The sequence below is a fragment of the Mesocricetus auratus genome, unplaced genomic scaffold (assembly GCF_017639785.1).
Source record: "Mesocricetus auratus isolate SY011 unplaced genomic scaffold, BCM_Maur_2.0 Super-Scaffold_100021, whole genome shotgun sequence".
NCBI lineage: Eukaryota > Metazoa > Chordata > Mammalia > Rodentia > Cricetidae > Mesocricetus > Mesocricetus auratus.
This window is the reverse complement of record NW_024429202.1, coordinates 10,878,318-10,893,444: the sequence shown is the minus strand read 5'-3', so window position 1 is coordinate 10,893,444 and position 15,127 is coordinate 10,878,318. Positions and strand designations below refer to the sequence as shown.

The window sequence follows — 15,127 nt, the reverse complement described above, 5'->3', positions numbered from 1 at the left end:
TGCAGGGATCTGCAGATGGTTTGAAATCTAATTTCATCTTCATGGTTTGAGCAGCTGGACGGCAGGGGAAACAAGCTTGAGATAACATCACACTCCCCACATAGTTGTCATTTTACACTTATTTGTGACCGGAATTCCCTTGAGATAAACCTTCAGTGGAAATTCAGTTTGTTTGTTGGCTTTTCTTAATTGGTCCATCACTGGTATGCCAGGGTCTGAGATATTTTCAAATAGAAAACAAGTTATTGGTCTCCGTCAAAGTGTGTGGTGTTTACAGATGGCCTCATCCATCCTTCTATCCAGGGACAGCCGGAGGGTAAGACCACTGTTGAGTTCCACGCCCTGGCAGCCCCTTCTGGTCAACACTTCGGCCACGCAGAGGCCAGGCCTTGCTGGTGATGAGTGTACAGCTTCTCTAAGCACAGTGGAGTCTTGTTCCTCAGCAGGGGTTATAGGCAGGCTGTACAGATTCATCTTGGCATTTTGTGAGAGCCAGCTTTCCAGCCTCCCCCCCCCACCCCCCCTCCACCTTCTCCTCTTTTTAAAGACAAGGAGGTCTCTTATAGTTCAGGCTCCTCTTAAAATTGACCTTGAACTTCTGGACTTCTGACCCTCCTGCCTCCACCTCCAGAGTGCTAGGAATGCAGGTATATGCCATTGTGTCCAGTTTTGTGTGGTGTTGAATATCCAACCTGGGGCCTTCAGGCATGCTAGACAAGCATACTACTAACTGAACTATATATCCGGCCCTGGGTATGGCTTATAAGTCCCTTCTTGTTTACAGGATCTGGGTGGCAGGCTGTTCAAAGGTGCCCTTGAAGCCATTATTAAAACGATATTTTCACAAGCCAGCCGAGAGCGTCCCTTGCTTGGTGGTGTCACATGAAATGTGGAGGGAGCGCTAGGTGGTAAGGACAGTCTTTGTGCGCCAGAAACTTCCTGAGAGGCCACCACGCATGTGTGACTAGCGGCTGCTCACAGAGAAGAGGGCACGGTGATGTCCATGTGGGGAATGTCAGTCTGACAAGGAGCACCCAGGCATGCTTCATGAATGCTTCACTTTGGGGGTCACCGATGAATTAAAGTCATCAGTTCATTTCGTGAGTACAGATTGTGCAACCACAGAGAGATCGTTATTGGGTAGTAACTGACAATGACTCTTGTAAACTTTAGTTGAGTGAACTAATTGGGGATAACTTGGCAAGGAGAAAGGAATTTGGTCACGTGGGGGGTGAAGGCTAAGAGAAAGAAATGGCAACAATAAAACCAGCAGCACGTAAGACAGTTGGGATGGGAGCAGCTTAGAGGTGACCTAACCTGCACTTGCTGCTTTAGAAAAAAGGCAAGGACAGGGTGTAAGGAGGGAAGTGGTTTTTCTAAGACCACACAGCTGGCTATTGGGATGTCTCCTTTTTCCCTTGAAGCGGTTTTTCTGGGACTTTTGAGATTTTTAATTTTATTTAATTTCTTGAGCATTTAAATGTAGGGACTAGGAAATGCATGCTGGAGAAGTGTCTAGGGTTAGGAAAGGTACCCATTCCGTTTACAGCCTGCAGAGGACTCTCGGTGCTGCTGCCAGGCTGTGGGAAGACCATTAGGCAACTCAAAGTCTTCCCTGACATCAGTACCGCTTCTGTCGTGAGTAAGGTGTGGAAGGGGTTTCCTTCGGTGTTTGTGGCACACTCCCCAGAAGCTAAGGAACACTGTGCCCTCTAAGTTGGCCTTCCCCGGAAAGGCTGGCGGGGTATGGGATGATTCTCCCACCTTCAGAAGAGCAGTGGAGGTTTCCAGTTGAGGACACAGCGTGGGCCCTTCAGCTTGGAACGGGGAAGGTTGACAAGGACTCTGTGGAAATGGGATAAGAAAATAGTCACCGCGACTTAGATGTACTGTCAGTGTCCTCAGAGCCCAGAGATGCTCAGGCCCCAGACTCTACTGTGTTTATTAAGTCCGATTAGATGACTCTTTGCCTTCTGTGTTCCCGATGCTCTGAGAGGAAACCACAGAGCCGTGGGGCTACAGGGCTGACTCAGCTGTAAGGTAAAGGCAGCTGTTTATCTACCCTCCCTACCACTTGTAATAAGCATCTGGGAGCACTAAGTGTACCTGTGTGGAGACTAATCAGGGGGAACACCAAGGACTCATCGGGCCAAACAAAATACCGTGTTCTGGAAGTGCGCTCAGTAGCGTTGTTCTGCTTAGGACTGCCTGGAGAGCCTCCCCTGCCTTTGCCCTGCCCCTCCCTTTCCATCTGTCTCTCTGACTCTCCCTTCCTTCTCAGATTCTCTCATGATTATCTCATCTGACAGTTTTAAAGTAAAAAGAGCAACAGTTTCCTACTTTTTCTGGAGAAGCAACAAGTATCTGGTGGACACATTTCCTTCCTGGCCAAAGCTTCCCAGAGTCCTTTCTTCTCTTCAGTCAGATGGGGGTGTTTGCATCCGTGGACACTTCATGAACGTACAGAGGGACAGAGCTGGAGAGACACTCTGCCAGCAGTCCTGTTTTTCAACCCGATATAAACACAAGTTGCCACAGCCACAATAGCTTCAAATTAGCAGAAGGAAAATATACTTATCAGCAGGGATGCTTTTAAAAATAACACGCCTTGTTTTCCCATTATAAAATTAATATGCCCCCACAGAGAACTTGGACAGCCCGAAGACGCTTAAGGAATAAATTAAGTTACTCTATTTTTTGATTATTTTTACAAAGCTTTTGCATAGAGTTTTTTAAAGATGACAAGACTTTCTTCTAAGGAAATCTAGCTTTCTTGGTTTGGTGTCTTCTCTGGCTGGGATGTGGCTCACTAGGTAGAGCCTTTGTCTAAAATGCAAATAACTTCCAGATGGATTCCAAATGCAACCAGCCACCCAAAGCCAGAGAGAGGAGTTTTAGAAGGATGTCTGTCACGTGGTCTCTGGCTGCAGCCATGCTAACTCGGTAGCTCCAGTCACGAGGTCTCTGGCTCCAGCCATGCTAACTCGGTAGCTCCAGTCACGAGGTCTCTGGTTCCAGCCATGCTAACTAGGTAGCTCCAGTCACGAGGTCTCTGGCTCCAGCTACGCTAACTAGGTAGCTCCAGTGTGGTGATGCAGAGGCATTCACAAGGAGCCTCCATTGTCACCTGGCTCTTGTTAATTACAGTCACATCACGCAGCTCTGCACCCTGTGCAATTATGCTGGAAGTCCGCTACTTAACTTTCCAACTTCTAGCAAAGTTGCTGGGGGAAATAAAGATTGAAAGTTTTAAATGGGTGCAGGAAATGGGTGGGTGGACTTCTTTGTTGGCACAATTTGTGGGTGGGAAGCCCTTTCTTTCTTTCCTTTCTTTTTTTTTAAAGCAAGAACAGTGTGCTATATTGATGGGCCATGTCACCCAGTGCACTGTCCCTGAGAACCAGAATGTAGACAAGTGTTCTTTGTCAGTTGGGGGCACAAAGAAGGTTGTTGGCATGAATGAGTGACTGCATGCATTTTCAGAGAACAGCACCCTATGCCAAGGCCTGCTGAATTAAAACTCAAAGCCTATGCATAACTGTTATCTGGGAATCAGAAGGGCCCCTCTGGGGATGCCTGCTAGCCAGCTGTGGAAGCACAACCAGCTGTGGATGGTGGTTTACGGGAACGTCCTGTGAGGATGTCAGGAGTGTACAAGAACCGGTGGCTTCTGCGGATCTTCAATCGCCTGCAAAGATGACTCAGTCACGAAAAGTTGTAGAACAGGCGGGCACGTTTGTCTCGTGTCTTCCATGAGTCTTGAATGTAACCATTTGAAATCAGAGTCAGCGTTTTGTCTGGAGAAACTGACAGCATCTCACCTGAAGGGCCTGAGAGAATGACAAGTGTTCCCAGGGTGGCCACTGTCCTGTGTGACTGGCCATCTGCTACCTGGACAGTCACCCATGCTGGCTGTAGTAGCTGCTTTTTCCTCGTTGCTGTGACAAAGAAGCAATCTAAGAAGGTTTATATTAACTTATAGTTCAAGGGGATTCAGGAACTTGGAACCACTGGTTACACTGCCTCATAGTCAGGAAACAGAGAACCAGATGCCAGTGCTCAGCTCACTTCTTCCTTTAAAAGTGGTGTGTTTCATTTTAGTTTGTGTTTGTGCGTGTATGTGTGTATACCACATGCTTGGGGGTGCCTGGGAAGACCCGAAATGGACATTGGGTCCCCTGGAGCTGGGCTTTTAAGCGTAAACAAATGTAACACGTCTTTGTTAAAGTAATAGTCGACAACATCTAAGGTCTGCTTTTAGTTCTGCTCCATGCCCGCTGGGCCTTCAGAACTCACGTAACTGAGGCTGGAGAGGTGGCTCAGCGGTTAAGAGTGCTCGCTGCTCCTCCAGTTTGGTCACCAGTACCTATGCTGAATGGCTTGCAGCTGTCTATAACTCCATCTCCAGGGGATCTGATGCCTTTTGTAGCCTTCATAAGTGTATGCACACCTGTGGCACACACAGAGCTGCATAAATAAAAAGTAAGTCTTTAAAAAGGAAAGGGGGGGCTAGAGAAATGACTCAGTTGGCAAGGGCACACACTCCTCTTGCAGACAACCTGATTTTGGTCCTTAGCACCCTCATCAGGTAGCTCATCTGCTCCTCCAGCTCTGGGGTATCTGGTGCCCCCTTCTGGTCTCTGTGGGCACCTGCACTGGCATGCATACACACACACACACACACACACACACACACACACACACACACACACACACACACACAATTTAATAAGTAAAGAAGATATTTCCGGGCTGAAGTTTCTACCTCTTTGGGATGATTGTATTAGTATTGTCGTGAGATGTTCATCAGAGAAGAGCTCTCAGACACAAGCCAGTAGAAAGTGTTTGTTAGCTGGCCAGCGGCCAGCAACTACACTGGGTTTTGGGACCCAAGTGCAGCTCCAAGCCTTTCTCAGGGTGAGCTTTTCAGTACCAAACCCGTGCCCTGGGTTGACACACCTCAGCTGACAAGAGCAGTTAGCCAGAACCAGAACTACAGAAGCCAAAAGGCAAGGTTAGTACATTTAGGGGCTTCCCCGGAGCCATGGATTTCGATGGAGTAGCTCTTTGTTCTAGTCGTGGCGGGTGTTGCAGCCTATGTGCTGGGTTCCCAGTCTGAATGGCACTTCCATCATGGTGTCAGTCGTACTAAGGCCTGGGGGCCTGTGACAGTGTGCCAGGGCTGAGGTGACAAGGCACCACCAATGGATGCCTTCAACAAAGCAGTTTGTTTCCCCCCCTATTTGGAAGCCTTTGCGGGTCTCCCCTTTGATGCCTGTGTCCTCTGTCTTTAATAAGAATGCCAGCCATACTGGATTAGGACCCACCCTCATGACCTCTTTTTCTTAGCAAGTTCTTTCACGGCCTTGTCTGTAGTCTTAGTCTGAGGCATGGTGTTGGGTTAGGATGTCCTCAGCTCCTGGCAGAGGGGACCATTTGGACACGGTCTTTCTGGTTGTTAGGATTTCAGTTTAAATTGAGCTTTTTCTTGCCTGTGTCCAGCTCCCCTCCCCTCAGTTAACAGCTTGGTGAGTGGGGCAGTTCCTGTTGTCAACTTGACAGGATCTAGAATCACTTGGGAATGGGCCTCTGGACATGTCTGTGTTGACTAACATGAGAGGACCCATTTTTCCCCTCCCCCCCCTTCCTTCCTTCTTTTTTTTTTTTTTTTTTACAAGACAGGGTTTCTCTGTATTGTTTTGGAGGCTGTTGGTCCAGCCTGGCCTGGAACTCACAGAGATCCGCCTGCCTCTGCCTCCCGAGTGCTGGGATTGAAGGCGTGCGCCACCACCGCCCGGCTCCTTCCTTCCTTCTAAAGGAGACAAGACTACAGTTACACAGGGCAGACTGAAACCCACGAGGCCAGCCCCAAACCCAGGGGTGCCATTCTGCTTCAGTCTTCCATATTGCTAGGCATGAACCCCCATGTCCCGTCCAGAGACCCATCGTAACGAGGCGGGGTTCCTAGCTTGCATGAGGAAAGCCAGCACTGGAATCCCTGTCTCTGTTGCTCTCTGCTTTTTACTTTGGGTGCCATGTGGTCGGCTCCCCAAGCTGCTTCTGCCTTGTCTCCCAGCACAGTGGGCCACGCCTTGGACGGTGAGCTGGGATACACACTTTCTCCCACAAGCTGCTTTCATCACAGAATTTTATCACATCGATAAGACAAGTAGCTAAAACAGTAGGTAGAGTACCTTGCTATGTTGTTGGGTCCCAGCCCCCAAGGACCTCTGTGCATTGCTTGTCAGCTGATAGCCACAAATGCATCCTGTTTCTAGTCCTGGCTTACAGCCCGGCCTTGCCCACCTGACATCAGTATCTAGCACGAGGAAAACGCGAGCTCTTACACCTGGGGTTTCTCCACTGTGCTGTAAGTCTGTATATAAGGCCGCTCTCTCCTTACGGCAGACATACCGATGTGGCGCGCGCGCGCGCGCACACACACACACACACACACATTCTCCTGGTAATAAAGATGGCAGACACATTCTCTTAGCACAAACAGTCGGATGTCTTGTCTTTCATTTCCCAATACCTTAGACTTGCTGGTGGCATGGGCGCCACACACTATGTTGCTCAGGTTGGCACCAAACTTGCCATCTCCAGAGTAGCTGGGATTACAGGTACACATCACCTTACAGGTCTCCTCATTTTTAATATTACACTGTCTGCTCATGTGTGTTTTGGTTTTTGCTTTTAAGATAGACTCTTGTTATCCCAGGCTATCCTCAAACCCCAAATTGGTTTGTCACTACACATGGCTTCGCATGTCCTCTAGAAAGGTTTAAGAATTAGTTGGAGCAGGGTGTAGTGGCATACACCTTTATTCCCAGCACTCAGGAGGTAGAGGCAGGTCAGTCTATGAGTTCAAGGCCAGCCTGGGCTACATAGTACGACACTGTCTAAAAGTGTATATATACTTACTAACAATGTAACAACAAATCAAATATATACATATATATGTATATATTGGAGGATTAAATATATTAAATGGAACAAAATTTTAAGGGAGTAGGGTTTGCTTTCAATTTATTCCTATATAATTTTAACATGTATAATGAATTCTTTTCTTTCCACAGTTGGAAACCGACAAACTGGCTCTCCCCATGAGCCCCAGTCCACTTAGCCCAAGCCCCATTCCCAGCCCTAACGTGAAACTTGAGAACTCCACTCTGCTGACCGTGGAGCCCTCCCCTCTAGACAAGAACAAGGGCTTCTTCGTGGACGAGTCGGAACCCCTTCTGCGCTGTGACTCAACGTCCAGTGGCTCCTCAGCGCTGAGCAGGAATGGCTCCTTTATTACCAAAGGTAACAGCATCTTGTGGGGCCTGGGGCCTTCTCCCTGGCCACCCACAGCCCATCTGTAGCTGAGCCAATCGCAGGGCCGGCTAAGGAAGCCACGCCCCTGGTTAACATGGACACACCTAGAAAGCCTTCCTGGCTCTGTCCCAGAGCAGGCTTTGAGGCATACCATTACCTACTGTTGTCGGTGTGCTATCCGTGTGCTTTCGGGGACATCTGATCCTGCAGTATAGCTGTTTTTTAAAAAACTACTTACTGTAATTGCTAAGTTTAAGGATTAATAATATAACCCACCTGAGGAGTCAGAAGGGGTTCTTTTGGTTTGGTTTTGTTTATTCTCTATTTTGTTTTGCTTTTCAAGACAGTTTCTCTATGTAACCCTGGCTGTCATAAAACTCACTCTGTAGACCAGGCTGGTCTTGAACTCAGAGATCGGCCTGCCTTTGCCTCCCAGAATGCTGGGAGTACATTAACTTGGGACTTTTGTTCACAAGCAAGTGGACACTTTTCTTCTAAGTTTCAGAAGTCACATTATTGACACCTTGTCACATTATTGACACATTGGGAATCTATTCAAGGGGACTAGAGAGAGAACTCAGAGGTTAAGTTCACAGGCTGATTTTGCCAAGGCCCTGTGTTCTATTCCCAGAACCCACACCGGGTGGCTTACAAACACCTGTAACTCCAGTTCTAGGGGATCTGATGCCTATGATATCTGAGAGTATCTGCATTCATGTGCAAATTTGCACACACAGACACATAAACACACTCCTGATTTAAAATACAAATAAAATTTGTAAAAGAAGCCGTTCAAGCAGGTCTTTGCCTCGTTTCTATTAAGCAGATCTTTTCCCGTTGGTGTTTTTTTTTTTTTATAGACAGGGTCTCACGTAGCTCGGGCTGGAGGATGGCCTTGAACTCCTTCCTCTTCCTGCTGGGATTACAGACTTGGGTCACCACACCGCTGGGCTGTCCCAGAAGGTGACTCACTGGAGTTGGAGGGAAGCTACAGGCTGGAGTGTGGGCAGTGCCTCACCTACTATGACAGTCCCTCTCACCCGGCTTTCTCTGTCCCCTGTTCCCTACAGAAAAGAAGGACACAGTGTTGCGGCAGGTCCGCCTGGACCCCTGTGACTTGCAACCCATCTTTGATGACATGCTGCATATCCTGAACCCTGAGGAGCTGCGGGCTATTGAGGAGATCCCCCAGGCTGAGGACAAACTGGACAGGCTCTTTGAAATCATTGGGGTCAAGAGCCAAGAAGCCAGCCAGACCCTCCTGGACTCTGTGTACAGCCATCTTCCGGACCTATTGTAGAACACAGGGGCACTGCATTCTGGAGATCGACCTACTGACAGGGTGGTTTCATTTTGTTTCCGACTTTTGTGGTCTGATGTGTGCGTGCGCGTGTGTATGTGTTTAACAGAGTATATGGCCGGTGCTTGAGTTTGGGGTTTGGGGACTTTCCTTTCTTTTATTTTTTTTCTCTCTTCTTGAAAGTGAATTTATAAAGCCTTTTCAATGTATAACTGCTGGAAAATGCCCACCACTAAAAGTTTTTTAAGTTCCACATATTCTCCATTTTTGCCTTCTTGCATATTTTCAAAAACTGTTCTGTGCACTTTAAAAACTTAAGGTAAACGCAGTGTGACTTTTCCCACATGCTGGGCTCTGAGACTCCTAACTTCTTAAAAACATAATGGCATCTTGTGACTTCTATAAGCAGATATAAGTCTTTGAACACCCGCACCGACTTTTTGGTTTTATTTTTTTGTTTTGTTTCTCTCTATCTTACTGTTTGGCCTTTACAAGTGTTCTTAAGGACCGAGGGTATTCAAGACCCTGTTGATTACTGTAACGTGATTATAGACTCCCAGTTATCTTTCTCATGTCTCGTTGTATAGCATATTCATGGCTGAAACTTGACCCCGCTCTCTGTCGCTCATTGTATGGTTTTCATCCGGACACCGTATACTGCTTGGTAACTTGTGCTCCTTTTAGTGCTAATGTGCTCTGGGCTGGAGAATGACGAGTCATCAGGGCTTGCTGTTTCAGTGGCTTGACACCTGGGCCACCGAAGAACTTGATCTTCATCCTTAGGGACATCTCTGCCGCACCTTGGAACGCCAACCTTGAGTGCCAGTGGCAGCTTTTGCCCAGCTTTGCTTTGAAAGATTTTTTTTTTAATACACATAATCAATAGGTCCAGTTTACCCTCAAGGTTTCACTGGGTTTTCGTCGTCGTCATTCAATCAGTTTAATTAAAAATGGCTGCGGCTGTAAGAACTCTCTTGTCTAATGAATTTGCAACTATGCTCTCACTTACCAACCTGCCCTCTAACGCTCAGCCGTCAGGCTCTAAAACAAAGGTGGTGTGCACCGCCTTTGTGTGGGTGGTGGGCTTAGTGGTGAGGAACTGATGTCAGAAAAAAATGCCTTCAAGTATACTAATTTATTAATAAATATTAGGTGTTTGTTACTTGAGTGGTTCGAGTGTTTTTACTACTCACCTTCGGCCAACCTACCCCCCTCAAGTTCTGACCCTGTTTATATGTTCTGATATGTAAATCGTGTCTAATATGTAAATCATGCAAATTAGCAAAAGTCCTTTTTGGAGAGGTGCCTGGAGGTTCAGAGCATAGGGCCCTGGCAAGCCTTTCCGAGTCTTTTGAGTTAAACCTTAGGTTTTTTTTTTTCTCCCTCCAGGTAATTTGTTACTTGTGGGGCAATCTGTACATATCCACAAGGTTCTAGCCAAAGCCTCTTTATCCCTGTCCAACTCCAGAGAGCTTTCTCAGCAGTGAGGCAGGTGGGGTCTTGTGTTGGTGGGAACCTGCTCACTTCAGGTTCCCCTTAGTGTGGGATCCTCCCATCTGCAAAGTTCTAATGCCAAAACGTTAGCAACTTTAACTTCCTCTTTCAGTGAGAACCTGGAAGTGAGTACTCTGTACACTGTGACACCCGTATCAGCAACACAGATTCTTCTGGTTTCGCCCATTTCCACAAGGCTGATTTCTAGAAGAACCTGGCACTCCCTGGTTCTCACAGTAGGTTTCTCTTCCTCCTTATTGGTAGAAGATAAGAACTCACACACACACACACAACAACAACAATGGGTCAGTGATAGGAAGGAAACAAATTGTGTCAGAGGATTTAGGACTCTGAGAAATGCATTCCATTCATTAATTACTATTATGGCTAAGTTTATAGACTACTAGTAACTTGGGGTGCTTTTAATTAATAGTTTGTAGACTATTAGTAACTTGGTGCTTTTAATTAATAGCCCAAATCTATTGTTTTATATTTTATGAAATGCTCTTTGTATTACTTTATTGGATCTTTATATCTGTCTTGTAAAACAGGTTTTATTATTCCCATTTTACAGATGAAACTAGTCTTGTAAAGTTGAATATATTAGGCAGTTTCTTAACACTGGAACAGAATAGCTGAGGGAAAAATGCTTTACTGGAGGAAAGATTTACCTTGACCCATGGTTTCCAAGGTTTTAGGGCTATCCTTGGCTGACTCTGTTGCTTTTAGATTGGTGACAAGGCAGACACATGGTTAGAAGACCAGGCAAAGGAAGAGAGAGGAACATTGCTCACCTTATGGTGGCCAGGAAGCAGACAGAGATGCAGGAAGGGTCTTGGGGTACTTAACTCTTCAGTGGCACAGGTCGAGTGACCTTCTTGCTAGGACTCAACTACCTCACAGCCTATTGAGTCATGAACTCATCAGTGGCCTAAGACATTGATAAAGTTAGGGCCGTCATGATCCTACCTCACCACTGATTGAAGCCCAAACCTTCAATAGATGAGCCTCTGTGGTGACACTTAATATAACTTAATATAACCCTAAGCTTTAACTCAAAAGCATAACACCAAGGAACTTTATTAAGACCTCACTGAGAAGTTTAAGAGATCAGGCTTGTGTGTGTTTGGGATAGGGAGGGAGGTGGGGCCTTAATGCATTATGGTTCATTCTCTTTAGGACCAGCAACTAGAAATCCATTGTCAGCTGAAGAAAAGAATGGGCAGAAGCATGGCAGTGAGATTTGTCTAGGTCACAAGTACAGTTCAAATGCAAGTTAAGATATGTAGTGTAAACACAGGCATTCGAGCTAAACATAAGCATCTTACTGTGATCACATGGTGTGTAGCTTTTCCAGTACCATCAGCACCAAGTGTGGGCACACACCTGTAACCCAGCACTCAGAGATGCAAGCTGGAAGCCTGTGGAGTTTTTGGCTCAGTCAGTAAACCATGTGCTCAACACAAGCATGAGAACCCGAGCTTGGATACCTTGCACAGTAAAACACAGGGCTCTGTTACACACTACAATGTCAGTGTTGTTCAGAGACAGGAGGATTGCTGGGGCTTGCTGCTTGCCCAGCCTCGCTGAATTGGGACTTGGGAAGCACCAGGTTCAGCAAAGTCACCCTGCCTCAGGGTGTAGAAAGATTGAAGAAGGTACCCAACATTCAACTCCAGCCTACACACACACAACCCACACACACAAGGAAATACACACGTGCGCACACACACAGAGAGAGTAAGAATTGAGAATTCAAGGTCAGCCTGGACTACATAGTAAGAATCTTTCTCAAAAGAGCCATCTAGGGATTGGAGCTATGGCTCACTTGGTAGAGCGCTTGCCTTGTGTGTGTGAACCCCTGAAGTCTGGTCGCCAGCACTGCAGATACTGGACGTGATGGTGCGTGTCCAAGTAATCTTTGGATATACAGCAAGTTGGAAACCAGCCTGGGACATGTACGGTACTGTTAAAATCAAACCAAAACAACTGAAACCAAACAAAAACCAACATGAAATACCCAAACATGCCAAGTACTGATCAAAGCCGATGATAACACCGTTTACACCATGGAGAGCTTCTTCTGAAGACTATAGATAACTTGACTAGAAGAAGGGTAGCTGGAAGAGTAAGGGGTTGAACCGACCCTTGGGAACCCTAGCCTGGTGACTGTCTCGGAGGCAGGAGGATGACTGGCTTCAGAAATTTGAAGGACGGAGGAAGAGATCATTTCTTTTTTTTTTCTCAGAGAGTAATAGTTACTCTGGGCTGCTGGAGGCTAAACTCAGCTGGATAGGGCTGCTCTTTCATGGGGATGAGTTGGGCCAGCATTTCATGTAAGTCAGTCACCTGGGAGCAAACAGCCTGTTCACTTTCAAAAGTCCGACTCCCTCAACCGGGGAGGTTTGTGGCCAAGTCCAAAATGAAGCCCTTGCAGGGCCATACTCAGAACACTATCCTTAGAGAATTTCCATTGCTGCCACTGGCGAAGAAACCAGCTAAGGCCAGCTGGTTAGACCCCAGCTCCGAGGCCTCCTCTCTGCCCTTCTAATGTGCAAATGAGACACCTGGAGGTTCTTGTTAAAATGCAAACTCTCAGTTTCTCTGGGAAAAGGGCCAGGGGCACCTGTGTTACTCAAGATTTGGGGTAATGTGGGCACTGCTGTTTTGTTTTCTTTGTTTGTTTTCATAAAACCAGGCAGCCTTCCGGAAAGGGGCAGAACAAACACGGGAGATGATTACACTGATTTCACCAGAGGAAAGAGAACAAATTCTGATGACCTGAAGAAATGTCCAGAAACAAGCCAATCTGGTCAAAACTTGTAACTGGTTGGGGCTGGGGAGCCCGTTGGTAACGTGCCTGTGGCACAAGCTTGAGGACCTGAGTTCGGATCCCCAGTGCCTGCTTTAGAAAACAGGCCAAGTAGAGTGGTGCATGCCCCATATCCCAGTGCTGGGAGGCAGGGAAAGCAGCAGCTCAGGGGTTTGCTGGCTTCCCCGTTCCAGGTTCCATGAGAGGCTTGCCCCAAAAATAAGGTAGAAAAGCAGTAAAGAGTCCATTGAACACTGAAAACACACACACACACACACACACACACACACACACACACACACGCACACACACACACACGCACACACGCACACACACACACACACACACACACACTCCACCCCTCCTCCAGCAGGGTTATATAACAGCAACAATCACTGAAAGGAGACTCCTCGCAGCCCAAGTACTTGGAATTTATGCAGGGGACTCTAGGGATGTAACTTCCACAGGAGGGCTTCTCTGTGGTACCCTTGCCTCTGTGTTACCCATCCGTCTACAAGAAACCCCAGTAAACTCAACTAGACTTGAGAAGAATCGTTTCTTTTCTTTTTTCTTTTCCTTTCTTTCTTTTTTTTTGTGGTTTTTTTTTTGAGACAGAGTTTCTCTGTCTTGTGTTTTGGAGGTTGTGCTGGAACTACTTCTGTAGACCAGGCTGGCCTTGAACTCACAGAGATCCGCCTGCCTCTGCCTCCTGGGTGCTGGGATTAAAGGCGTGTGCCTCCAACACCCGGCTGAAGAATCGTTTCTTAGTTCTGTCATCAGTACCCTAGCTGCTTGCGTCTCCCAGGATAAGTCAGACAACAGATGGCGAGGCTTCGTGGCAGAAAGAAAGAGACAAGAAAGGCCAGGGCCTCAGTATACCCTAGAAGAACATTTCCCCAGGGACCCCACTTCCTTCCACCATGCTCCACCTATCCAAGTTCCCACCACTTCCCAACAATAAACTGGACACAAAGATTTTACCACACACCCTTTGAGACTCACTTCCAAACTGTAGCACTGGGCTATGCATTTACTTTTCCTGTTGTTGTGAAAAAATACCACGACTAAAAGGCAATCCAAGGAAAAAGAGTTGAGCTTACAGTTCCAGAGGGAGAGTCCGTCGACATGACAGGGAAGGCATGGCAGGCAGCAGGGGCTGGAGCACTAAGCTGAGAGATCACCTCTCCTGCCTCAGGCATGAGGCGGAGAAAGACTACAGGAAGTTGGGGAGTCTGCACGTTCTCAGGGTAATGTACTTCCTCCTACAAGGTTACACCGCTCACCAAAAAGTGCTGCCTGGGGCCAGGTGCTCAAGTACTTGATCTTGTCTTGGTTACTTTTCCATTGCTGTGGAGAGGCACCATGGCCAAGGCAGCTTCTAATAGGATGCATTTAATTGGGGCTTGCTCACAATTTCAGAGTTAGTCCGTGATCATCGTGGTGGGAAGCGTGGCAGCAGGTTCTGGAGCAGTAGCTGAGAGCTTGCGTCTTACCTGAAGGGTGGAGACAGAGAGCTGGTTGAGACTGGGCTTGGTGTGAGCCTTTGTAGACTCAAAGCCCACTTGCGTTACATGCCTCCTACAACAGGGCCGCATTTCCCAATCCTTTCCAAAAACAGTTCCACCGGCTGGGGACCGAACATTCAATCACGTGAGCCTATAGGAGCCATGCTCATTCCAGTTACCACAGCAGTTAGTTATTCCTCATCAGAGCCATGGTAGAGCTAGAACTATATGAACCACACTTGAAGTGCCAGCCACAGCTCTGTGGGCAACCCTGGGAATCTTCCTCCAGCTCGACAGGTTCTTCCTGAGGCTTGCTCCCCAACAAACAAAGTCTAACTGAAGAGGTTGAGGCCCAACATTTAGAAAAGTAGGATGAGTCTGGAGAGGAGGCTCAGTGGTTAAGCAGAAAAGTAGGACACGGTGGCTATTTTCTATCCCACGTATATTGATTCCTTAGAACAGGAAGCCCGCCGAATTAATGTCTTCAGGAGGAAAAACAGGAAAGATGTCTAGAGTTTTATGCAGCCGTCTAACCTGCCATAGGAGATGTGCCTGTCATGCCCCTGCCTCACCCTCAGCAGGGTCCTGAATGGGAAGAGGCAGACAGCTCATTTCCAGGATCACATGACAGACAGTTCAGGGTGGAAGAGTAGGTTTCACACCACATTTTCGTTCCCTTTGCTTGAATATGGTGTA

At 47.2% G+C, this 15,127-nt stretch overlaps 1 protein-coding gene across 1 annotated transcript in view; it reads left to right on the top strand.

The window, feature by feature from the left end:
* Positions 1 to 9,782, top strand: part of Tnfrsf21 (TNF receptor superfamily member 21) — a 65,019-nt gene extending 55,237 nt beyond the window's left edge. Inside the window, exons 5-6 of the mRNA XM_005072298.4 lie at positions 7,080 to 7,308; positions 8,391 to 9,782. Of these exons, the coding sequence (XP_005072355.1) occupies positions 7,080 to 7,308; positions 8,391 to 8,620 (459 nt within the window). The 3' untranslated portion in view covers positions 8,621 to 9,782. The remainder of the gene's footprint in view (positions 1 to 7,079; positions 7,309 to 8,390) is intronic.
* Positions 9,783 to 15,127: the final 5,345 nt, after the last annotated feature.